The 25,662-nt window shown below is 50.0% G+C and overlaps 1 protein-coding gene across 1 annotated transcript in view; it reads left to right on the top strand.

Annotated features, from left to right (window-relative positions):
- CAPN9 (calpain 9) overlaps positions 1-24,944 on the top strand; it is a 52,179-nt gene extending 27,235 nt beyond the window's left edge. The window contains 12 exon segments of the mRNA XM_068547879.1: positions 4,002-4,162; positions 5,388-5,545; positions 5,710-5,918; positions 9,454-9,490; positions 10,540-10,620; positions 12,386-12,443; positions 14,737-14,801; positions 15,578-15,646; positions 16,191-16,263; positions 18,078-18,200; positions 21,623-21,681; positions 24,918-24,944. Of these exon segments, the coding sequence (XP_068403980.1) occupies positions 4,002-4,162; positions 5,388-5,545; positions 5,710-5,918; positions 9,454-9,490; positions 10,540-10,620; positions 12,386-12,443; positions 14,737-14,801; positions 15,578-15,646; positions 16,191-16,263; positions 18,078-18,200; positions 21,623-21,681; positions 24,918-24,944 (1,120 nt within the window).
- The last annotated feature ends 718 nt before the right edge of the window (positions 24,945-25,662 follow it).

The following is a 25,662-nucleotide window of genomic DNA, read 5'->3' as shown; positions in this document are numbered from 1 at the left end:
ATCAAATCCATTTGTCTCAAAACCCAGGTTGGCAGAGAATGTAATGTCACGTTTGGGGGACTCACCGTATCTACAGGTTTAAGAGGCCCAGGGGAGTTAGTGCGATCCAGAAAACATGGGGCTGAGCCTCTGGTCTCCGGCCCAACCTCCTTCCTCTGAGCACGCCATCATCCCCGCTTGCACGTGAATTCGAAGACAAGCAGCCCTGACGCTCACAGGTACACTCCCTCCGTGCCCAGCTTGGTCACAGGGACCCTTGAAAGCTTCTACCTGAGAGCATCTAAAAATACAGACTTAAGTGGGAAGGAAACATTCCTAACCTGGACTTTCCACAGGGCTGAATCTCTGTTTAACTGAAAACTTTAATGGGCCTTCATCTCTGGGGGCTTTTTTCAATCTTATTTCTTCCCGTCGGGTCCAGAAAGAGTTGGTGCATCCAGCCCTGCAAGACCACAAATTCTTTTTTTTTTTTTTTTTAAAGAATTACATACTTTTTAATTATTTTATTTTTGGCTGCGTCGGGTCTTAATTGCAGCATGAGGGATCTTTCGTTGTGGCACGCGGGCTCTTCTGTGGCACGTGGGCTTAGTTGCCCCGCGGCACGTGGAACCGTAGTTCCCCAGCCAGGGATCAAACCCGCGTCCCCTGCGTTGGAAGGCAGATTCTTTTTTTTTTTTTTTTTTCAAATTTGATCTTATATTTTAGCGTTAAACTGACATCTCCATGTCAAAAGCATCAGGATTATATAGATCTGCTGCAAGGGACTAACCAAAAAGCATTCATAAAATTATATATCTTACCCCTAACACACACACACACACACACACATACACCCACACATACTTTGTCAATCTCTTTTTAATTGTCTTGACTTAATAATACTGCCTGTCCAAATAGAGCTCATTACACCGTACATTAGAACTTCAGGGTGTCTGTTAAAATACCATCTTAAAAAAACACACAGTATAATATTGAAAACAATTCTCTTGGAATAAAAATGATTTTTTAGAGAATGAACTTAACAAACTCTTTCTTTAACCTGAGGAGAAAGTATAGATAAAGAGAAATAATCTTTACATAAATGAATATTCATTGTCGTCTAGTTTATCTAGACATAGATAGCCAAGCAATTAGGTGATTCTAAGAGAGTATAAATGAATAATTTCAAAGAAGACAGTTTTGGTGTTTCAGAATATAGAACTCTGAAGTAATACAACCAATAGAGGACACCTAGTGGTCTTTAGCAGAATCAATATTTGCCCGAAAAAAATGGAAGGCGGATTCTTAGCCACTGGACCATGAGGGAAGTCCCAAGGCCACAATTTCTGGATTTCTAGCTCTCTTCCCTTTCACGTGCTCAAATCAGTCCATTCTAGCCTGAACTCATCTCTTTTTTTTATAACACTTTATTAAATACAACATGCAAAAGCTAGCACACAGGAATTAATATTCCAGTTTCTTCCCTTCTTTTCCCCTTGAGCGCAGCGTCAGTGGGCATTTGTTCTGGCTTCAGTATATTTACATATTTTACAGACAACAACTGTGGCAAGTGTTTTTGCCCTTAATAACATGGATATCTATTTTCCAGCTCGAGTGTTCCCTTGCATCCTCTGGCCCAGCTGCTAAGCTGGCCTCACGTATTTTAGATTCCGTTACGGTGGTTCCACACTTCCAGTGACTCCAGGTAGCACCAGCTGCTGTAACAAATAGACTCAAAATGTATAGACTCAAACGCAATCAAGTGTATTTCTCACTCATTGTAACCGTCCAGGAAGACATTCCTATTCTGTGGGCGGCTCTCTCCATGCAGCGATTAGGGACTCAAGCTCCATCCTTCGTGTGGCTCTACCATCCCCTGGAGTGACACAGTCACCTGCAGGAAGCCAGCAGAAGAGGAAAAAAAAAAAAAAAACCTTTGGAGAAGATATCCCCAATTCCTAAAAGCCTTGACCCAGAATTAAGACACGCCACCGTTTTCATCCTCCCCTAGCTGGAAGGCCCCGCCTGGTGAATGAGCTTGGTGTCCTGCTAGCCATCTGTCTCAGGAACCATGAGTTCATAAGTAGAAGAAGTTTGTGGAAAACATACAGGGTGTTTGAGAGATTGACAAGCTGTTGAATTGGACATTAGACACACATTGACCTTGAATTTTGAGTACTGTACAGGGTTGATGAGTTACATGAAAAGAGCAAACCAGAAGAAAGGTGAGGTCTGGAATTCGGATTCTCCCACGAATTGCCAAATATGAGCAGGAGGTGGGAACAGAGTTTGAGAGGCTACCTGAAGTCAAGCTAGTGGAAGGAAAGTCAGGCCCAGAAGGAAGCAGAAACAGGGCAGAGGAAATGAGGAAACCCACAGGGAGAGACCCAGCAAAGGGAGTGCCCTGTGCACGGCCCACGGTCCAGCCCTGCACCATGACTGCCCTTCCAAAAGGAGCTGCGCCCGACACCTGGGGCTGAAACTGGCCCGGGCAGTGCGTGGCATTAAAACTGTCAGCACTCTGAATCTGGAGCCTTTCCTCTGGGAACCTTGACATCAAAGCCTTTCCAATCTCTTACGTCCCCCCCTCCCAGGACATACTCCCAAAACTTTCCCCTCTCTCATTTATGAACTCCTCTCTGTCACTGAATCATTTTCATTCGCAATACAGTGCTGTCATTTCACCTACTTCAAAGGAAAAAAGTTTCTCCTGACCCACTGAAACCACCAAGCCTTTTCTCTCCTCTTCGCTACACAAAACTCACCAGTTCCTCTCCACCCTCCCTATCCTGACGACCCTCAACTGTGGCATGTGCTCCACCATCCGCTGAACCTGCACTTGCCAAGGACACCCCGGACTCTCACTTTGCTGAATCTGATCGACTTGATCCGTCAGCAGAATTTGACATAGTTGCCACGGTGCTCCCTGCATCCCAGGTGCTACCTGGGTTGTTTCTCAGTGTCCCATCCCGGTCCCTCCCCAGCCCCCTAACCTGTTAGCATTGAAGGGCTCCAGGGCTTAGTCCATGGACCCCCTCCTCGCTATCTGCTCCCCGTATTTAGGGCACCTCATCCTGTCTCAGGAGTTTAAAGACTGTCTTCACACTGATAACTCCCAGTTCCTTTCCCTGGAATTCCAGACCCGCATACTCACCTGCCCGCTAAATCTCCCCTTGAACGTCTAATCGACAGCTCGGTTAACATCTCCCTAACTTGCTTCAACACCCCCGCATTTCTCTCCTTCCAGTTGCTCAAACCAAAACCTTGATTCCTCTCCTTCTCTCCTTCCCCACATCCAGTCCGTCAGCAAGTCCTGTAAGATCTACCTTCAGAATGTGTCTCAAATCTGATCCCTGCTCACCACCTCCCTCCTACCAGCCTGGACCGACCACCCTCATCTCTTCCCTGGATGATGGCACTAACTTCCTAGCTGGTGACATCTGTGCCCCTGAAGTCTGTTCTCAACACAGCAGCCCCGGGTCCCATCCCTCCTCCATGTAACACCTTCCAGGGGCTCTCCATCTTGTCCGAGTCAAAAGCCTTATGGTGACCAACCTGACCCACCATTATCTTTGTATCTTATCATTTGCTGACACCTTGGACCACCTCATTGGCCTTCCTGGTGTTCCGTGAGCACATGAGGAAGGTATCTGTGTCAGGACCTTGCTCCCTACCTGCCTGGAGCTCACAGAGAGCCACCTTTCCCGTCCCCCATGCCTCAGGCCTCCACACCTGATCAGAGAGGCCTCCCTGTTTAAAGTAGCCCCAGGCCCGCAGTCTCACCCCTCACCCTAGTCTAACTTCCTTGCAGCACTTACATATAATCAACCTGTATTTTTGCCCGTTTAAACTTTTTTCGCCTCTACTTTTTGGTGTGCATTTTCCATCTTCTCACACCTGAGGTCTCCCTGCTCCTTGAGGAAGCAGCCGGCCCTTGTAGCTGTTTGTTAGATGAGTGAACGAACGGGTAGACCACGTCATAACCATCACCCCCCACGTGCTGCATCTCCCCTTGGTGGCAGGATGGCATTCAGAGACTTCCAGGCCCACTTTGACAAAGTAGAGGTCTGCAACCCCACTCCTGACGCCCTGGAGGGGGATACTGTCCCCAAGTGGGTGGTGGCGGTCCCTCAGGGAAGCTGGGTGCGGGGCGCCACAGCTGGTGGCTGCCGCAGCTTCCTGGGTGGGTAGCCCGCCTGTCACTCTCTGTCTTTCCCAGGTGTCCAGTCCACTTGCTGGATATTGGTGAGTCAGGGCCAGGACCCTCGGGAAAGAGTAGAGGTCGACAGCGGGATTTCAGGGGTGACCAGGAAAAGAGGGCTACAAAGACTGAACAGGAAGTTAGATAAGAATTGCTCAGGGAAACGCCCATGTTTTACCACTTAAGTTATTTTCTGTTATAAGTAATAGAAAGCACAGCTCACACTGGTTTATCAACAAAAAGGATGTATCGTCCTCCGTAATTGGAAAGTTCAGAGGAGACGGAGGGCATCAGGCCTGGTTCTGTCCGCCCATTTGTTTGCGATCCTCTGTCCTGCCCTCTTCCCTCTGTTGACTTCTTCCTCTGTCTGGTTCTCTTTATAGTCACAGGAGGGCTGCCAGCAGTATCCTGACCTCTCACTCACACGCACGGCAAGAGCTCCTAATGGTCATTCCACAAAAGGCCTCAACGTCCCTCTAATTGGGAGCTGCTGAGATTGCCTGGTGAATGCTACGGCTGATGGGCTTTGTTCCAATTCTCCGTGGTAAGAGGGACTAGCACAGATTACTCAGCGCTCATCCTTGGAGCTGGGGGTGAGGTCCATCCTGCTCAAATTGTGCAACCACTAAGCGGATGCTGGGGGACGACCACAAGGGCACTGCACTCTCCTTTAAACGCCAAGTGGAAAAATAAGATGGTGCACACTGTAGCCGACTAGCCCCAGAAGAATGTCTTTAAAAAGCTGTGTGGGAAGTGGTTGGAAGGAGGGTGGAAATGGAAGAGGGGACACTGCGTTCTCACAGGAGATTACAGAAAGGAGGGCAAGAGGAGGTCGGGACAGAAAGGGAAGAACTGTTTTCTCAGGTTTGGGAGGATGTGGTAGGGGTGCACGTGTGTGTATGTGTATGTGTCCTTTGTGGGTTTTTTTCTACATTTATTTATTTGGTTGCGTCGGGTCTTAGTTGTGGTGCGTGGGCTTCTCTCTAGTTGTGGAGCGCGGGCTCAGTAGTTGCAGCACACGGGCTTAGCTGCTCCACGGCATGTGGGATCTTAGCTCCCCGACCAGGGATCAAACCCAAGTCCCCTGCATTGGAAGGCAGATGCTTAACCACTGGACCACCAGGGAAGTCCCTCCTTTGTGTTTTTTGTTATTCTTGTTTGTTTTTTTTTAAGGAAGGGAAAATAATCTTCCTCTTTCAAATGGCAGATACCTTTTGGACCAATCCACAAATAAAATTGTCCCTGACTGAGAAAGATGAGGGGCAGGAGAAACGTACTTTCCTTGTAGCCCTTTTGCAGAAAGATCGAAGAAAACTCAAGAGGTTTGGTGCCAGCATGCTGACCATCGGTTATGCCATTTACCAGGTGGGTGGGGGCCATTCTTCTCCTCAGAGTCACCATCTGAGTTCTAGACTCAGTTCCTCCTTGGCTTCACGCCTGAGATTCAATGGCCTGTCCCCACACTGTGTCCAAACAGCCAGGACCAACAGCCCTCCTTGGAGAAACCACCCCCTTACTCCTCACTGCAGTGCCCCGGCCAAGACAGACACCTGAACAAAGACTTCTTCAGACACCACGCCTCCCAGGTCAGAAGCAAGACGTCCATCAACCTGAGAGAAGTCTCTGACCGGTTCTCGCTGCCCCCTGGGGCGTACACTGTGATTCCTAGCACTTTCGGGCCCCATCAGGCAGCCGATTTCTGCCTGCAGATCTTCTCGGAGAAGAAAGCCATTACTCGGTGAGTCACAGGTTCAAGAATCCCTCTCCATTTTGTGGTTCATTTCCAGAGAAGTCACCATTCTTCCCTTTCCTATGACCCCCCTGGGAACCCAAGCAGGGGGGGTTCCTTATCCATTTGCAAAGCAAGATGCATGTCCATTTTAGTCCCGCTCCTCCCCTCCCTCAAACAAACCGTTAAAAAATTGCTTCCCCCAAATGCTCCCAGAAGCACGCTCACAAGACCCTCCTGGCTGGAGCCCTTCATTTTCCAGACCCTTTAACCAAGAAGCTCCTGGAATGGGAGCCACACTGAGGGATGAGAAAGTCATTTCTGTGCACGATGAAGGCATGGCTGTTGCAAGTTTGAAGAATGTCACTTTCTTTTAGCTCCAGTTTAAATAAATGTTAGCAAGTTGTTTTGAGCTGGTCTCATCCTATTGATGTGATGCTATGGGCTGAATGCCTGAGGCACAGCCTGGACCTGTACTATTTGAGGCGAGACCCCCGCAGACATTTCCCCAACCAGAGCCAATGTTGTGGCTGGACCAGCCCTTGTGGTTCTTATTATGACTGCAAGACACCTCAGCAATAGCCGTCAGGGAACTTTCAAAAATAAATGTATTATTCATTGGTCCTGGAGGGTACCTGGCCCTCCCAGGGCCACACAGGGGCAGGGGGTAGGGGAGAGGACCCCAGGGTCTGCTTTTACTGAGGTCAAGGGTGGGGTGCCTAGATTTCGTAGGTTCACCCTTGGTGAGTTTGAAACATAAGAGCTGGAATTAAAGCAGGGGAAGGGAAAGGCAAGTGGCCAGTCAGTTATCTGGTCTACCAGAGCTTTCTAAAAACAGGGAACTCCAGAGTGGGGCGCTGGCTCTTTGTCCAGCTGTGAAGCTGGCAATGTGTTTATTCCAGATGGATGTCTTTGAAGCAGCTGCCCCAGCAATCGAAAGCTTAATGTCAGGGGCTTCCCCAGTGGCACAGTGGTTAAGAATCCGCCTGCCAATGCAGGGGACATGGGTTCGAGCCCTGGTCTGGGAAGATCCCACATGCCACGGAGCATGGAGCCCATGCGCCACAACTACTGAGCCTGTGCTCTAGAGCCCGTGAGCCACAACTACTGGGCCCACATGCCACAACTATTGAAGTCCGCGTGCCTAGAGCCCGTGCTCCGCAACAAGAGAAGCCACCGCAATGAGAAGCCCACGCACCGCAACAAAGAGTAGCCCCCACTCGCCGCAACTAGAGAAAGCCCACGTGCAGCAACGAAGACCCAATGCAGCCAAAAAATTAATTAATTAATTTTTTTAAAAAAAGCTTAATGTCAGGCACTTACATTACAATCAAGAAAGCTAACTGCCTTGGGCTTACACCACACCAGTATGACTGCCATTCTCTATCCCTGACATTCTGCCACCTCTCCTTTTCTGTGTCTTAGCAAAATTATTTTGTATCAGGTACTTCTATGGAAAAAATTTCCCATTACTGCCTGTTAGCAATTTTTTGTTCTGTGGCAGAGGAAAAAAGGGGTTCAAGATACAAGACTCCATTTCGAGGGATCACAAGAGAATGGCAAGATCTAGGAATTCTGTATTTAAGTCAGATCAATCCCCAACAAAGGATCAACCTGAGATAACAAGGTAGAGACAGCTGTGACTCCATGGTCTGCTCTGGCTTTATCTGTTGTCTAGTGGGATAGCGTGTGCTGAGAATACAGTCATCCTCGCTATCTGCAGGGGATCGGTTCCAGGACCCGCCATGGATACCAAAACCCTCCCACACTCAAGTCCTGCAGTCAGCGCTCGGCACACGCGCGTTCTGAACCTGTGGGTTCAACCAACCAGGGATTGTAAACATCGTACTATATTTATTGCAAAAAATCTGCCTCTTTTGACCCAAGCAGTTCAAACCTAGGTTGTTCAAGGGTCAACTGCACTCCCAATTAGAGAGTCTGGTTGGGTTTCCCAAACCAATGCAAGAGTCATGTTTCTTTCTCATCAGCTCAATCGAAGCAATAAAGTCTCTAATTTTTAAAAACTGTGCTGGAGAGCTGCTCTCCAGTCTTCTCCCATGTACTAGCACAACCTGAGGATGAACGTCCCAGCATCTGTTCACGCAAAAGCACCCCATTCGGATCGAGGCAGATTGGTGACTCTTGTGGGTGGAAGAGAGAGAAAGTCAGGCTGTTCCAATCCTGCACTTCTTGTTCTCAGTCCCATCAGTGGGGTGAGGTCCGAGTCCTCGGCATTGGTGGTTTCTAGGTGGCAAAGCCAACTCCGTACTCCCCCTTGCCCTGAAGGAGATACTCGACCTGCTCTGATAATGATCCTAAAAATCAGCTCCGTAGTCAATAACAGAAGAGCCACACGAAGCTCTTTCCACTGGTTTAGTTCTCATGAGAGGGTTCTGAACAATAAAAGGGCTCTGATAGCTCTGTGGTGGCCCAGGGGGAGAGGAGGAGAGGGAGGCTGCCCGGTGCCATCCTCGTGTTTGCCTGTTTCTGTTCCCTTTGAGCTTCCAGCAGTTATTTGTTTTTTGTTTGTTTTAATATTTATTTATTTGGCTGCATCCGGTCTTAGTTGCGGCACGCGGGATCTTTCATTGCAGCGTGTGGGCTCTTCGTTGCAGTACGCGGGCTTCTCTAGTTGTGGCACACGGGCTTAGTTGGGATCTTAGTGGCATGTGGGATCTCAGTTCCCTGGCCAGGGATCGAACCCGCATCCCCTGCATTGGAAGGCGGATTCTTAACCACTGGACCACCAGGGAAGTCCCTCCAGCAGTTTTTATTTGGGAGCGCTTCAGGTTTGAATTTGAAAAGAGTAGATTCTTCCGAATGCTTTCAGTATCAACAGAAGCTGAAGCCTGCTCCAGTGTCACTGCTTTCCAAACACTACAGGTTCCCCTAAGGATGTGAACAGCAAAATAAACATCTTCCCAGTTATCTTTCCTCTTTGCCCAAAAATAAGCATACAACCCACGACTCCCCTACCTCCAGTGGGAACAAGGGTTGCTTCTGCAAGAGGGACAGGGGCAAATGATGCTGTCCCAGGGCCAGTCTTTTTGGTCCAACTCAACTTGCTCTATAATCTTTTAAAATTCCCTCACGAATAGTTAACCCTCAGTAGGTTGAATGACCGTCTCCAATGAGACAGAGTTTATGGGGAGCGTGTCACGAATCCTCTCTGCTTATGGGACCTCAGAGGTTCTGCTATTCTATTGAATGTGTAACACTTCATAAACATCCCTGGTCAGAGCGCATCCAGGAAATAGGGAATGACTGCTGGTTTAGCTTCTTTCACTTCTGGAGGTCCAGGCTTTGCAAGTTCTCTTTGGGTGATGGCTAAGCCGCCTCCCTCTCATTTTCATGCTGGGCAGAGTCTGAGTGGTGATGGCGGAGGGAGAGCCACATACAGATCTGCAGCCTGGTGAGATGGAATGTCGCTGAGAAAGGAGGGCTCCAGTGGGACAGAACCTTCCGTACGTCTGGGCCCTTCAGCGCTGCAGGTTCTAAGGAGGAAGTTAACCCACATTGAGTCGGGTGCTTTCTGTCCCCACAGGGACATGGGCGGAACTGTAGACATCGACCGTCCTGAGGTGAGCCTTTTCGGTTACCTTGGAGGGTGGGACTCAGTGACATCCTTGAACTCGTCCCTCTAACCATAGCGTCATTTAAAACTCTGGAGTTCAAGGAATGGCTATCTGCGATCAGGTAGATAAGCACCTTGGCTCTAACCTCCTGGAGAACGACTTGTGCCTTCCAAACTCCCCTGGCCCAACAGAACCCGGCATGGTAGTGAGGTAGGTGCTTGCTAGAAAGCTGTGTTTGGGGTGATCTTCCTTTGTGCTACCGACTTTCTCTTTTCCCTGAGAAGCAGCTGCTGTCCCCAGAGGGAGTGGAGTATCTTAAACGTGTGCCCAATTTAAGAAAAACAAATGATAGAAAGAAAATAAGAGAGGCAGGTACATTCTTTTCAAAAAGATCTCTTTTTCTAGATTCTCGGGGGAACACATTACTTCTTCCCTGCATTGCATGTGGGAGTGACAAGGGGCTGACTTTCTACTTGTCCCGGGGCTGTAAAGTTTCTAAGAGGCGCTGAGGTGTAGCAGGCACCAAGCGGGGGCTTGTTAATGGGGCCCAAAACAGAAGAAGACGAAACACCCAAAACATTGACTGAGCTTTCCACACTCCAGTTCCTGGGTTCTGTGCTAGCAACAGTCTCCTGCCCTCAAAGTCAGATGATTAAGCAAGTAATTAGTCCATGAGTGTTGAGTGTTGAGAGTTGAGATATCTAATTAGTCCATGAGTGTTGAGTGTTGAGGTATCTAATGAGTGTTGAGATAGAGGAGCTGCAGGGACCCTAACGCAGTCAGGGGTCAGGCCTCCTTTAGGCAAGGAGTCTTAAGAGTCCCACTGACAAAGTCGTTCCAGACACTCCTAAAAAAGCTTCACGAGGAATGGAGACCGTAATGCCACAGGCAGCAGCCAGTTCAGAGCTCAGCTACAGAGCGCACGGCATCATGTGGCTGGGAGGTCCCGGCTTCTCCCATGGGGTGACACCACCTTCAGCCTGGAGCTCTTCTTTCCTGCCATTTCAAGTTTCCTTTTTGTGGGTTCAGTGCAAGTCCCTCTGGTTAATTTTCAGCCACCAATGCCGACTCCGCCTGGCCAGGAGACAGAGGAGGAACGGCAGCTCCGGGCCCTGTTTACACAAGTCGCCGGTGAGGTAGGCTGCCCTGGATCCCCTGCAGTGCTGAGGGGCCCGGCTTTCCCCCTGAGGATGCAGGAAGGTTGTTGTTACACTTCCCAGAGGCTTGGTGCCCGAGGTTTGGTGCCTGAGGCTTGATGGAGCTGGTCGCAAAGTGAGACCAGTGCATACAAGAGGCCCTAAAGACTGCCACCTCCGCACCATCTCCCATCCCAGTCTGCGCTGTGGATACAGCAGTAGCACCCCAAGGAGCTCAGATGAGTAAAGGAAGCCTTCTGTCCGCTCTGGCCAGAGGCGGTGATATTCAGGGAGGCCGCCGTTAGACTGCAGACGCGCACGGGCATTTTGTCCATTAGCACCAGAGGCGCGGCCAGGCTGGGCACTGGGAAGGAGAGACCGTCTGTGCCCTGCCTGCAGCCCTTCGCACCCTCCATTTCCATCCTCAGCTGCCCAGCTTTATTGCTGAGGGGCCCTGACCGCTCCTGGGGGACCTGGGTTTTCCCTGCCCCTGTCAGGGCTTCCATCGTCCTGGGAACTGCCCCATCTGTGTTCCCTGGAAGCTTCTCCGTTGGAAGCCGGAAATAAAATAAGCCTGATAAACCAATTCAGGGCAAGGAGCTAATGACTATGTGAGCATCTTTCCTCTGACCAGGCTCTGAGCTGTGGAAGAGGGGTGTCACCTACACCTGGGGGATGAATCCCTAATGGTGGGCTTTCGGGCACTGAAATAAACAGGCAGGTCAGGGAGACCTGGGGACCACAGTCTGGGCTGGAGAAGAGTGGGAAGGAGGGAGAAATTCCCAGCTCAGGTGCCTCTGTAGGACTGGCCTGGGGGAGCTGCCAGAGTGAGGAGGCAGGTGGGAGACCACAGAAGTTGCCAGAAACAGAGACCCGGGTTTGGAAGGGAAGGAGGGAATGTTGCAGATTCGTTCAACCTTCAGTAACAACCCAAAGGAGCCTCTAGAGCTCAGGCGCTTGGTCCTGGCCCTGCTCTTCTTCAGACAAGCCAGATGACCGGGCTCAGGGCTCTGTCTCTCTGGCCTCCTCTGCTCCTGCGGGGCTGAGGTTGCATCCGTGAATCTTCACTAGGGCTGCACGTCCCAGCGCCCACTCCCCAGGCCTCAGGCGCTCAGGGGTGGAGCCTGGGCGGGCAGAGGTGAAAGTCACCCCACAGGCAGCTGTGTTTCCCGCTGCTGGTTCAAAGTCCTGGACAAAGGAGCCTGACATGAGGGCTCCTCACACTGTCTTGGACATAAAGATCACCAGGTCCTCCTGGAAGTGCAGGTTTCCTGGTCAGGAGGTCTGGGTGGGGCTTGAGACTCTGCGTTTCCAGCAAACTTCTCAGGGCTGAGGATGTGGAGATTCAGTGGGACTTAGTAGCCCGCCTTAGACCGCTGATTCTGAAATTCACCCCTAGAGGTTTTGAAAATAACCCATGAGCCATACTCCCAAGTCTTCTGATTGAAGAGGGCCCTGGGGTGAGCCCCCCAACTCTGTGTGGGGTTTTTTTAAAGCTCTCCAGGTGCTTCTGCTGTGCAGTTGCTTGGAGACTGAGCCCCAAACCTCCGCCAGCATCAGAATCACCTGGGGAGCTTCAGCTGGGGGATTGGGGAAGTTTTCCCACGCTTTTTTGGGGGCCCGCAGGTCCCTGAGAAGTAGGGCACAGGGCCTCCAGCAGGGTCCTGAGGCCAATCACTTGAGCCCAATCACGCCCAGAACTGGAAGAAACTCTAAGAGAGAAGGTGCTGAGGGCCATAAAAAGCAGTTGTCTCCACTTCAACAGGACACAGAGGTAACCACGGAGGAGCTCGAATATGGTTTAAATGCTGTGCTGCAAAAGAGTACGTGCTCACACCCACTACCCCTACCTGCACCCCGGGGACCCCAGGGCTCCCATGGAGGGGACAAGGGACGTGTGACGGACGGCCTGCTGCCTGGGTCTCCTCCAGCTCCCCCGGATCCCCTGCTCCTCAGAGCTGCAGACGGGCTTTTCAGGGCTGACTTTAGGTAGACTTTAAAAATAGCTTCCATTGCTCGTTTCTTTCTTTTCTAAAAAATTTATTTATTTTATTTATTTATTTTTGGCTGCATTGGGTCTTCGTTGCTGTGCACAGGTTTTCTCTAGTTGTGGCGAGCAGGGGCTACTCTTCGTTGCAGTGCGCGGGCTTCTCATTGCGGTGGCTTCTCTTGTTGTGGAGCACGGGCTCTAGGCACGCGGGCTTCAGTAGCTGTGGCACGTGGGCTCAGTAGTTGTGGCTCGCGGGCTCAGTAGTTGTGGCGTGTGGGCTCAGTAGTTGTGGCTCGTGGGCTCTAGAGCGCAGGCTCAGTAGTTGTGGTGCATGGGCTTAGTTGCTCCGCGGCATGTGGGATCTTCCCCAGCCAGGGCTCGAACCCATGTCCCCTACATTGGCAGGCAGATTCTTAACCACTGCGCCACCAGGGAAGCCTGCTCATTTCTTGATTACACTAATGATTCAAGTTTATGGTAAAAGATTCTGAAAAATGCAGAAAAGCCTAATGACAAAGGCAAACATCACGGCTAATCTCACTACCCATAAATAACCACTTTAACATATATGTGTGTGTCTTTGTGTATGTGTTTCTGTACCAAATGTGTAGTCTGTGGGTGTGTGTGTCTCTCTCTGTATATATAGGTACACACATAATAGGTATTACACTATAGATGCAATATTATTTTTTGAATTAACAGCTTTGAGAGTTAACTCGCATACTGTACAATTTACCCATTTGAAGTATACAACTCTGCTAAGTGAAATAAATCAGACAGAGAAAGACAAATACTGTGGAATCTAAGAAATACAACCAACTAGTGAATATATAACCAAAAAGAAGTAGACTCACAGATATAGAGAACAAACTAGTGGTTACCAGAGAGGAGAGGGAAGCAGGGGTGGGGGAAATAAGAGGTACAAACTATAGGGTGTAAGACAGGCTACAAAGATGTATTGTACAACAGAGAATATAGCCAACATTCTGTAATAACTGCAAATGGAAAATAACCTTTAAAATTGTGTAAGAAATAAAAAATTTTTAAAAATAACATATACAACTCAGTGGATGTTAGTATGTTCATAGAGTTGTGCAACCATCACCACAATCAATTTTCATTTGATTCAGAGCATTTCATCACTCCAAAAAGAAACCACGTACCAGTAGCATTTACTACCCTCCCCCGAACCCCCAGCCCCTGGCAAGCACTCATCCGTTTTCTGTCTCCATAGATTTGCCTGTTCCGGACTTTTCATATAAAAGGAATCATATAAAATGTGGTCCTCTTTGGCTGGCTTCTTTCACTTAGCATGACATCTTCTAGGTCCATCCATGTTGTAACGTGTCAGGACTCCTTCACTTCTTTTTATGGCTGGATAATATTCCATTGTCTGAATATACCAGGTAGGGTTTATCCATTCATCCATCGATGGACACTTGGGTTGTTACCACTTTTTCGTTATTATGAATAATGCTGCTATGAACATTCGTGTACAAGCTTTTATGTGGTCATGTGTTTTCATTTCTCTGGGGTATATAGCTAAGACAATTGCTGGGTTAAATAGTAACTCTGTATTTGCTTCTTAAGAAGCTGCCTATTTTCTAAAGTGATTTCTGTACCTTTTCACTAGCAGTATGTGAGTGTTCAAATTTCACCAATAATTTTAAACCCTGTCTCCTAAACTTAACTTTTATGAGCATTTCCCCAGAAATGATCTTAAGAATCAAAGCATGGTTCTTAAGGATTGTATAATAATCCATCATATGGACATAACCTAACTGTTGTCCATACCCTTCCATTGGTCATTCGTATCATTTCTAAGTTTTTGCCGTTACAAGTAACCTGATGATAAAAATCTTAACTTATGATTCTTTGCTTGGGACTCTTGAAACTCGGATAAAGAGTGGAAGGATATCCCTGTTTTTAAAGCTTGTAAAGCTTTTTTTATATTTTGCAAATGTTCCTCCCCAAAGGCCACGTTCTACTCTCACCAGCATCTTAAGAGTGACCACATCACCACCCTCACCAACCCGGATCTAACCACCCTACTGGACTTTCAGCAGATGGAAATAGGTTTATCTTATCAGGGGTCAACTGAATTCTGCTTTCTTGTGTGATTTCAGAAAAGGACATCAAATTCAAGAAGCTAAGCCTGACTTCCTGTAAAAACATCATTTCTCTCATGGACGTATCCTTCCAAATACGCGGGCAGAAATAGATGTTAAGTGTTTTTCTCTAACGCAGACTTCCCTAGAATGTGCAGAGTCTTCTTCACAGAGAATAACTAAAGCCTGGGCGACACTGGTGCTAGCATTGGAACAAAATCAAGAGGCACAGGGGACTTCCCTGGTGGCGCAGTGGTTAAGAATCCGCCTGCCAATGCAGGGGACACGGGTTCGAGCCCTGGTCCGGGAAGATGCCACAAGCCACAGAGCAACTAAGCCCATGAGCCACAACTACTGAGCCCATGTGCCACAACTACTGAAGCCCATGCACCTAGAGCCTGTGCTCCTCAACAAGAGAAGCCACCGCAATGAGAAGCCCGCACACCGCAACGAAGAGTAGCCCCCGCTCGCCGCAACTAGAGAAAAGCCTGCGCTCAGCCACGAAGACCCAGTGCAGCCACAAATTAAAAAAAAAAAAAAAAAGAGGCACAGACTGGCCAGTGGGGGGAATGTTTGTGAAGGGACTTGGGGATCTTTTTGCCACTTTGGGGTGCTGTCCAGGGCAATGAAGAGTTTTTCACATGTGTGTTTTCAACCTTTCTTTCGCCATCCCCCCTCACCCCTGCCATGCCCCCTCTTCAGAGATTCATGGCTTAATAATTAAACCCCCTCCCTCAGAGCCCTGAGTCTGTGTCACACATGTCCCCCGTGCCAGCCCATTGCCCTCCTCCCCTGCAGCCCCAGGAGCCTTGGGGCGAGATGCTCACGTCTTCCTTTCCTCCTTAATTCACTTGCACAGACCAGTGGCAATGGGACGCTAGCGTTTGGTGAATTCAGAGTGTCCTGGGACAAGCTGAAGAAGTGGGCAGTATGTAACCCAGCCAGTGCCTGGCTGCTAGGGGACTGTACAAGCCTAGAGCAGAAGGGGATTTGATTTGATTTGATTTTTAAATATTTATTTATTTATTTATTTAGGCCGAGCCATGTCTCAGTTGAGGCATACATGCGGGATCTAGCTCCCCGACCAGAGATGGAACCTGGACCCCCCCCCCGCCCCCTGCGTTGGGAGCACGGAGTCTTAGCCACTGGACCACCAGGGAAGTCCCAGAAGGGGATTTTAAAGGTCCAGGTGCTGCCGACCAGAGGATTTGTGTTTGAAAAGGTGGAAGGGAGGAAATCAAGATGGAATTCCCATAGTTACTTCCCATACTTATGGGAGTACCACAGGGCTTCCACCCAATATGAAAGGAAAAGAAAGGCACCCACACTTTTGGAGACCCTCAGCCTACCATTGCCCCTTCCGCCCGGTGAGGAGTCTCTCCCCTGCATGGACCCCATTACTGCCATCAAAGGAGCCTCACCGGGGGCTTCTGCGTGCTCGCATTCTCAATGCCTCTGCTCTCCCCCTACAGAGCCTTTTCCTTCAGTTTGATGCTGACATATCTGGCACCATGTCCTCCTGCGAGCTGCGGACCGCCCTGAAAGCCACAGGGAAAGGGAAGCCTGGGCCAACGGGCGAAAGCTGTCTGCATGCCAGGCGCTGTCTGTGGCAGCCACTCACCTCTCTCGGCCCAGGGAGGGGGCTGGACTTTGACCAGAATCGATGCTTCTTAAGGGCGGGGCCCAGCCTCAAATTCAGGACTTGCTCACCCTCATCAGGGACCTTTAAAGTGTATCCACTGAGGCTGAACTCAGCCTGACCCCTGGAGGCCTCAGCCTCTGGCCAATTTTCTGGCCAAGCAGAGTTATATGCGACTCTGGTGGCAAGCTCCCAAGCCTTTAATTTCTGCTTTCAGATGGCGATTAACACAGAGAGGCAGGGCATGTCCATCCCATGGTTTGGGGTCAGGTTTGGAGCACACAGAGTTCGTGTACCCCTCTGCCACGGAGGCCCCGTCTCTGGCTTTGTCACCAGCAGACTGAATCCAAACCAATGATTCTGTTGTCGTTTATACCCATTTCCTGCATGAGGGATGGGCTCCAGGTGGCATTCCTAACCCTCTGGCAGCCCCTGCCGGGGCAGTCTGAGTCTCTGGGGCTCAGCTGTCCTTTGCATAGGGCGGCCACTGCAGCCTGCCTACACCCCCCCAGGCCGCAAGGCATTTCTCACAAAGCAAGCTTCACAGACATACCCCTGGGCCCGGCCAAAGCCTGGAATCTGGTTCCCTTCCAGGTAAAATAAACATCGGGAAACACTGTCAGCTTCATGGTCTGATAATGGGACAAAATCAGGACCAGCTTGGGTCCTGTGTGATGGCAAAGAAACAAAATTAATTATGAATGTGGAGAGTGCCACAGAAGAGAAGGGCCTGATCTTCTTAGGGTCTGGGGACCTGGTTTCTAGGGCGGAAGGACGGAGCAGGGAGAAAAGGAAGCCCTTCAGAGAGGGAAGTGTGGCCACGTCTTTCTTTTCCCGGCTTGGGGAGGGGAGGGAATCCGCCCTCACCCTGCCCTCTTCCTGCCCCATCCGGAGCAGACGCCAGGATTCTGGGTGTTGCCCCCAGCCAGCTCCACAGTGCAGGCTCCAGAAACCATGTCCTGCCTCTGGACTGGCCCCCTCTCAGTCTGGAATCGGGAAAGAGGGCACAGGAAGACCCTGGGCAGGCTTCTAAGCAATACTTTGAACATCTCCTGGAAAGGGAGTGTGCAGGCTGAAATGAAAGAGGGCAACGCTGGTTAGAAATGAAAGCCTTAAGTGTTGAATCTATAAGGAGCGTTACCTTCTCTAAACCCCTCATTCGACCAATGAGCAAAGAGGTCGAATAAGCAAAGAGAAGGGAAGCAAAGCATCCAGGCCCAGGTTCTCGCTCCATCGTGGGCGTGTGTGAACGAGCCTAGCATGGGGTCTTTCACTGAGGGCAGCGGCATAACTGGGTCTCCAGAGCCCGCAGCACCTCTGGGTTAAAATGCCCATGAGAAACAGACACTTACTGCGGGTGTCCTGGCTGGAATCCCCCCAGGGCCAGCAGGAGCTGGAAGTGGAGCCCTGGCACCAGAGGGAGGCACAGGGCTTGGGGCTTAAACACTGTCCAGCACCAAGTTCTCCCGAGCAAGCCTTCCTGAAAAGTCAGCAAGACCCTATGGGGGATGTGAGGTCAAAGCCAAGACCCTGAACTTGGCGAACTCAGAAGGTACAGCTGTGGGTTCACCAGTGTCCCCCCGACAGAGGCACACTGTCATACAGCATCGGAGCCAAGGGCGCCGGGGGGACACTAGCTCCCTTCCTTGGTCCAGCCCTGATGCTCCCGAAGTTGCACCCTGTGGGGCTCACCCAGGGCGGCCATGCCTCCCCCCTCTCCCCGCAGGCTTCCAGCTCAGCACTCCCCTCCTGCAGCTGGTCGTCCTCAGGTACGCAGACCAGGAGTTCCAACTGGGCTTCGATGACTTCTTCAACTGCCTGGTCGGGCTGGAGACTGCAAGCTGTAAGTGTCCAGGGGGGTTGCGTGTTCCTGAGCCCAGGGAGAGCACACCTCCCTCCATCACTTTCCAGGAGCATGTAAGGAGCAAGCTGCTGAGAACTGCAGCAAAGGCGGACTGAGCCACACGCCCCGCCATCTGTGTGCCGTGTGCGGCTAGCCGAGGGGTGGGTGTGTGCACGTCTTCTCTGCAGTGCGCCTGGTACCGTCACCCTCCATCGGTTCCCCGTGTCTTTGTGGGAGGGTAACTGGGTGGGGATGGGGCTCCTGCCGCGAATCAGAAGAAAGGTCGGATCCCGTTACAGGGCACAGAATCGGGAGTCTCTCTCCCTCTCCCTCTGTCCGCCGCCCTCCTTCCCTCTCCATCGCTCTGTGTTTTGTAAGCCCTAGACACTGACCCGATTGTCTCAGAGAAGATCTGTTACCCCAGGAAGAGAGAGAGAGAGATTACGTGCAGGTGGTCCTTAGCATTTGCGGATTATAGCCACCCACCCCTCACTGGGTAGTCACGCTTTTGAAGCTGAAGGAAGCACATCCAGAGCCTGTAACTCAACACCAGGGTGACTGCTGGGCAGGTGCCCCCCCACCCCGGATGCCCACGCTTGGTTGAACGCTCTGGGGTCACCATCTTGAATCTTAATAATTTTTTAAAGTATTTATTTATTTATTTGTTTTGACTGTACTGGGTCTTAGTTGCGGCATGCAGAATCTTTAGTTGCAGTGTGCAGACTTCTTAGTTGCAACATGCGTGCAGGATCTAGTTCCCTGACCAGGGATCAAACCCGGGCCCCCTACACTGGGAGCGTGGAGTCTTACCCACTGGACCACCAGGGAAGTCCCTTGAATCTTAATAATTTTTTTTTTTTTTAGAGATTGTTGTTGTTGGTGTTGTTTTTAGTTTATTTTTGGCTGCGTTGGGCCTTTGTTGCTGCATGCGGGCTTTCTCTAGTTGTGGCGAGCGGGGGCTACTCTTTGCTGCGGTGCACAAGCTTCTAATTGCAGTGGCTTTTCTTGTTGCGGAGCACGGGCTCTAGGCACGCGGGCTCAGTAGTTGTGGCACACAGGCTCTGTAGTTGTGACTTGCGGGCTCTAGAGCACAGGCTTAGTTGCTCCGCGGCATGTGGGATCTTCCCGGACCAGGGCTTGAACCTGTGTCCCCTGCATTGGCAGGCAGATTCTCAACCACTGCGCCACCAGGGAAGCCCCTTGATAATTTTTTAACAAGGGGTCCCACAACAAATTATGGAGCCAGTCCTGCTTGGCACTTTCTAAAGTATGTTTACTGGGTGACTTCCAGGCACTGGCTCAACAAAGGCAAAGTCTGTGCTCCTCGGTTCCATGGTGGGGAGCTCCCGCTGCTTCTTTCGGGACACTTAGAACACAGGGAGTTACTCATTTGAAGCTTGTCTCCACCAGACTCTAGGCTCCAGGAGAGCCGTACTGAGTGGACAAGCAAGGCACACGTGGTGACTGACGGGGATGATGGTCTGAGACAGGCAGGCAGGTCCTGAAGGGCCTGGCCGGTCACCTCAGGGTCCGGGCTTTCTCTGGGTGTGACCGGGAGCCAATGAGAGGTGCATTTTAGAAAGAGCCTCCTCAAAGACAGTCACTTATTAGACTTACAGAGCAGTCAGAGCTGACCTAGAGATAATGAGATTTGGTAGCTTCTCTTCTCTCAACTGCCCTTTTCCTTTCTGAATCCCCTCAGGCCCAGTCCTTTCCTGCAGGGGGTTCTCAGCTTGTTCTTATAATTGAGGAATCCTAGGGAGAAGGCACTCAAAACTGAACATCACTGGTCAGTTTAGCTACAAGTATATCAATTTTATTGATCTTTTCTAAGAACCAACCTTTCATTTCCTTGATTTTCTTTGTTCTTCAGTTTTCTAAGATCCTTATGTTAGATTCACCATCTGGAGAACTTTAAAAAATCCCAGGGCTTCCCTGCTGGCGCAGTGGTTGAGAATCTGCCTGCTAATGGAGGGGACACGGGTTCGAGCCCTGGTCTGGGAAGATCCCACATGCCGCGGAGCAACTGGGCCCGTGAGCCACAACTACTGAGCCTGCACGTCTGGAGCCTGTGCTCCGCAGCAAGAGAGGCCGCGATAGTGAGAGGCCCGCACACTGCGATAAAGAGTGGCTCCCTCTTGCCACAACTAGAGAAAGCCCACGCACAGAAACGAAGACCCAACACAGCCAAAAATAAATAAAGTAGCTATGGAAAAAAAAAAATCCCAAAGCTAGGGCTTTACCCCAGGCTGATTTTAACTTTTTATTCTAGAAATTTTTGCTCATACACCTAAGTATAAAGAATAATAACCGGTCTCCATGTGCCTTCCACCAGTGCCTCTCAAACCCCGCCCCATGACAACCCCCAGGAGAGCATCCAAAACTGTTAATGATCAGACTACACAGACCAATTAAATGAGAATCTAGGGGGTGGCGATACAGCAGCATCGTTATAAAAATTTCCCAGTGGTTCCAGCGCCTTCTACCCAGCCTCAGTTGTCACCTTGCTCATCTTTTCCATATGACCCCCTAAAGCATACTGTTTTTCCTGAGTTATTTAACAACAGATCTCAGAAATTTGGTCCTTTTGTCTGTAAACATCCCTATCAGAGAGACTTCTTTTTAACATAATCGTCATGCCATTTGCACCCTCACAAAATTCTCAGTGAGTCCTCAACATCGTCTAAGACCCGGTCCACGCTGAGATTCCCCGGGTCTCCTCAGGACCCCCTCACTGCATGTGGCTGCTGAGTTCTGTCTCTTTTGTTTCGTGGCAGCCCCTCCTACTTCCTGGTGTACTTTAAAGCTCCCCGCGTGATGCTCAGGTAAAGCCAGTGTGGTCTAGTTCCACCACCTGGTCTAAGATGGGGAGACCGAGGCCAGGAGAGGAAAGGAACTGTCTCGGGTTATTCGATGCGGCAGGCGGGCTCTCTCTTCTACCCCAGCTCTGCCTACGTGGGGGACCACCCAGTGCTTACCTTCTCAGAAGGGACGTGTAGAGACTGAACAGCTTTCAAAACTCATGCAAACCTTTATGTACATGTGCTTTTTTTTTTTTTTGTCTGGGGAGAATGTCCATGGATTGCAAGGGCTCTGTAGCCCCCAACAGTTAAGATAGGGGAGACATTTTGGGTCCACGAGCCGGCCGGCTGACCCACACACAGTAAATGAAGAGACCCGCTCCCCAATGCTCAGGCCACCGGCTTCTGCCATCACAGGAATTCCAGAGGCTGCCCCAGTTGAGAGACACCCCGCTCAGGGGCCTGAGTCTGGCCGCCGCCCTAGAAGATGCTCACCTCTTAGCAACAGATGGAGAAGTTTCTCCACCAGCCTCTCGGAAGGCCCCTTGGCCATGGGAGAATAACTAAGCCTGTTGAAGGAACTTCTCCACAATGATACCTTTCTTGTGTCTCTCCCATCAGGGATGTTCCAGGCCCTCAGCACGGAGAACAAGGAGTTCATTCATCTCAACATAAACGAGGTATGACCCAGCCAGACTTCCCGCTCAGGGACCCAGCCAGGGCTAGGCAGAGCCCACACTCCATAATGCTTGCTGAATGCATGATCACATGTCAGGGTCCACATCTAGCCTCAGGGCAATAATAATAATAATAATATTGCTAATAGTTGTGAGGCACTATTCATGTAGCAGTCAGTAGAATCCTACAGTAGCCCTTTGAGCTAAGGAGTAATAGTATCCCCATTTTGCAGAGGTGGAAACTGAGGCATAGAGAGATTAATCCCCTGGAAGAGTGAGCGAGCAAACCCTGCCCTCTTGTCCCGCCCTCCTTCTGCCACATGGGCTCCTCGGCCTCCTGCCCTCTGCCTTCCGAAGTTCACTTCTTCTCGTTCATGTCGTCGTCCTGTGGGTCTCGAGATTCTTGGGGGGTGTGAGTGTGTGTGTGTGTTTATGTGCATGCACACACACCTCAAAGACCCTGAGGAATACACAACTTTTACCCGTTGCAGGGGCTGATCACAGCAAAAATGATGGAGGGGAGAGAATGGGTCAGTGTTGGAGGCTTGGATGAGGGGTCCCAGGAGTGGATAGCCCTCCCCCGCTGCCCAGAGTGTGGTCTGTGGGCCAGCGGCATGGCCATCACCTCGGGGAGCTTGTGAGAAATGCAGATTACCACATAGGATCACAGTCAACAGTACGGTGTTATAGACTTCAAAGCTGCTAAGAGACGAGATCTTAATTGTCCTGACCGCAAAAAAGAACTGATGATGTGATACGATAGAGGTGCTAGCTGACGCCACGGTGGTGATCATCTTACAATATATCAAAGGATCAAATCAATGCATTTACACCTTATACTTACACAGTGTTATGTGTCAATTATATCTCAATAAAAGAAATCAACAGAATAAAAGCAAAAAAAGAAATCCAGAGTACCAGGCTCCACCCCAGACCCAGTGGATCAGCTCTCATTTTAGCAGGATACATAGTAATTCCTAAACCCACTAAAGTTTGAGAGCGCTGGTTAGACGTTCTTCTGCCCAAAGGTGCGGCAGGGGGGACTACAGGACACTTTCCTTCAATCGTTCCGTAATTTTTATTTCCCTTTTTTTCCATTCTCTCTCTGTGCTTTCTGTCCAGCTCTGCTTTCCCTTGGACCTAAGGGCGGAAAAGCCAGGCAGCCTGTGTCTCCCCCATCTCTGAGCTCTTTCTCCTCCCCACACGTTTCCATGCTCACACCGCACACATTGGCTCACTTCCAAATTCAGTAGTAACTTTGGATGTAGATACCATTTTATTGACTATTCCAAGACAAAGAGATGGATGATGGTGTGTGTTAGACAGGGGATGGAACTGTCAATCTCTGTGCCTCAGTTTCACCTTTTGCCGAAAGAGATCTAGGCCTTAATCTTACACCAGAAGTTTGGTTTCTAGTAATATCATGTAACTTAGCAATTTATTAGGTTGACTCATCACTAATTTTCTCATGTGGGTCTCAGATTCCTGGGTACATTATAATTTCACCAAGAATAGAAACTGGTCATTTTTCTTTTCTAGTATTCTCTTTCACCTTTAGCACATACAGCACATTCAATAAATGTAGCTCCTCTGATTGATAATGTATAAAACACCCCAAGGATGCCAAAGAAAGACATACATACTCAACATGGTCCCTTATGAAAACAAGACAGACCCCTATACCCATCTTTATTTCTCATTTGCCTCAAGGTTTTGCCACCAATAAGTGTGAAGAATGTGTGGGAGTTGCCATGTGTCCATGGTGCAGGGGGAGCGTGAGTGGGTTTTGTATTCAATAGCTCTTAGCCGGTCAAAGGCCCCGAAGTACCAGAAGCATGGAAGGAAGCATTGCATTGCTTCAAGTTCTAGGTGTCACTTCCAGCCCAAGTGTCCACAGGTGTGGGGTCTGGAATGAGCTCTGCGTCCCCATTTCCTCTTCCTCAACAGGCCAAGTCATTTTGTTGTAAGTGCTTGCCCTTGCCCCATACTTACCACCCTCCGAGACGACAGGAAAAATCTTTGAGTTCTCCCCCTCTCCTTCTCCCTTTAAACCTGCCGTCCTCAACTCTGGCTGGAAGTTAGAATCATCTGGGGAGATTTTAAAGCCTCAACGGCCTGGTCACATCCCAGACCAGTTAAATCCAAATCTCTGGGGGCGGGACCCAAGCATCAGTACTTTAGAGATTCCCCTGGTGAGCACAGTGTGCGGCCAACTTGAGAGCCACCTTTTTAAATCCCACCCCCGACCCCAGGAAACCATTCTAGCCTTCCTCTGCCTTGAGTTGGCCTCACCGGCAGTTACTCTGCCAAAAGTAACTTCCTCCATCCAATTGCCTTCCACAATCCTGGCCTCGTCATGTGCCGCGCCCAGGAAGGAGGGCAGAGAGGAGAGGAAAAACACATCCCATATAATCATGTTCCCCCAAGTCACCTTGTCATGATAAGAAAGCTGGCGGGGGCTTCCCTGGTGGCGCAGTGGTTGAGAATCTGCCTGCCAATGCACGGGACACGGGTTCGAGCCCTGGTCTGGGAAGATCCCACATGCCGCGGAGCAACTAGGCCCGTGAGTCACAACTACTGAGCCTGCGCGTCTGGAGCCTGTGCTCCGCAACAAGAGAGGCCGCAACAGTGAGAGGCCCGCGCACCGCGATGAAGAGTGGCCCCCACTTGCCGCAACTAGAGAAAGCCCTCGCACAGAAACGAAGACCCAACACAGCCATAAATAATAATAAAAAAAAATAAAAAATAAAAAAAAGAAAGCTGGTGGGATGGTGGATGGCTTCCGGAGAGAGGAGCAGAGGGGAAGCCCATCCACTTCTCCACCAGCTCACCTGTAAAAAGCCCAGGCACCGAGTCTGCTTCCCTTTCCTGCAGCCCTTCTCTGACGGAGGGTCACCTCTGTCCTCAGCATCCCCGTCAAAGAGGAAAAGGCGCTTATTTTATACCACCCGGCCCAAGGTGCCTCAAGGTGTCTCTTTGACAGGGAGAAAGCACATTTCTCTCTCTCTCTCTCTCACTATCAGCACTTGGCTTGAGTTCACTCAGAAAAGGCTCAGGACCTCTGGAAAACTTAAAATGCTGAAAATTAATTAATTTTTTAAAATGTTTCTTGTTGAGGTAGAAATCCACGTGTGCAGCACAATTATCAGGTGGTGGAGCTCCTGTGGCACAAACAAACTGGGGCTGGTAGGGAAATGAAGGAATGACCATTCTCTCTTTCTTTCTCTTTTTATTCCCAGTTCATCATCCTGACAATGAACATTTGAGGCTTCCCTGGCAGGGATGCACTTTGTCCAGCTGAATCTTGGTTTGGACCATGAGCTTCAGTACGTCCCCAGGTGTAGAGCCATCATGCCCGGAGCCCTCTCCCCTTCCACTGTCCAACCCCCTCATCCCCCGCACCCCACCCTTCTGATCTCGGAAGAATGAAATGGACTCAGTATGATCTCTGATTTTGTGCTCCTTCTTTGTAAAATCACTGCCCTGAGATGGTTGATGCCAGCACCTGTGCCTTACAAACAGGTTTAGGCATCGCCAGCAATTCCTCCCCCGACTTTCCCCACTTCCTCCCATTACTAATTCTTCAAAGTGCAACTCAGTGCACAAACCCTGGCCTCCATGTAGCTTCGATCATTGTTCTCAAACATCCTCTACGGGACAATGCTTTTGTAAATGTGTGTGGGGCTTGAGATGACAAGGAAAAGGTGTGAGGTCATAATTAAGCATTTTTCTGCATCGTAGGCATGTTTCCTTATTGGGGAGAACATCAGGGAATTCTGGATGCTTACTGGTAAGAGTAGAACAACCTCCTCCAAGAACTGGTAACTAAGACAGCCTGTGTCCGGTCCACACACCTCTTTGTGTCCAAACCTTTGGAGCCAGAAAAGCCAAATGCAGTGCTGTTTCTTCTCAGGGAGTCCAGATTCAGGTCAGAGTTGATCTCATTCATCTCCCCCATGATGAGGGGGGATAGAGTGAAGCCTT

This window comes from Eschrichtius robustus, chromosome 7 (assembly GCF_028021215.1).
Source record: "Eschrichtius robustus isolate mEscRob2 chromosome 7, mEscRob2.pri, whole genome shotgun sequence".
In the NCBI taxonomy this organism is placed as follows: Eukaryota; Metazoa; Chordata; class Mammalia; order Artiodactyla; family Eschrichtiidae; genus Eschrichtius; species Eschrichtius robustus.
Note: the sequence above shows the minus strand (reverse complement) of the source record. Positions and strands in the feature narration are given on the sequence as shown.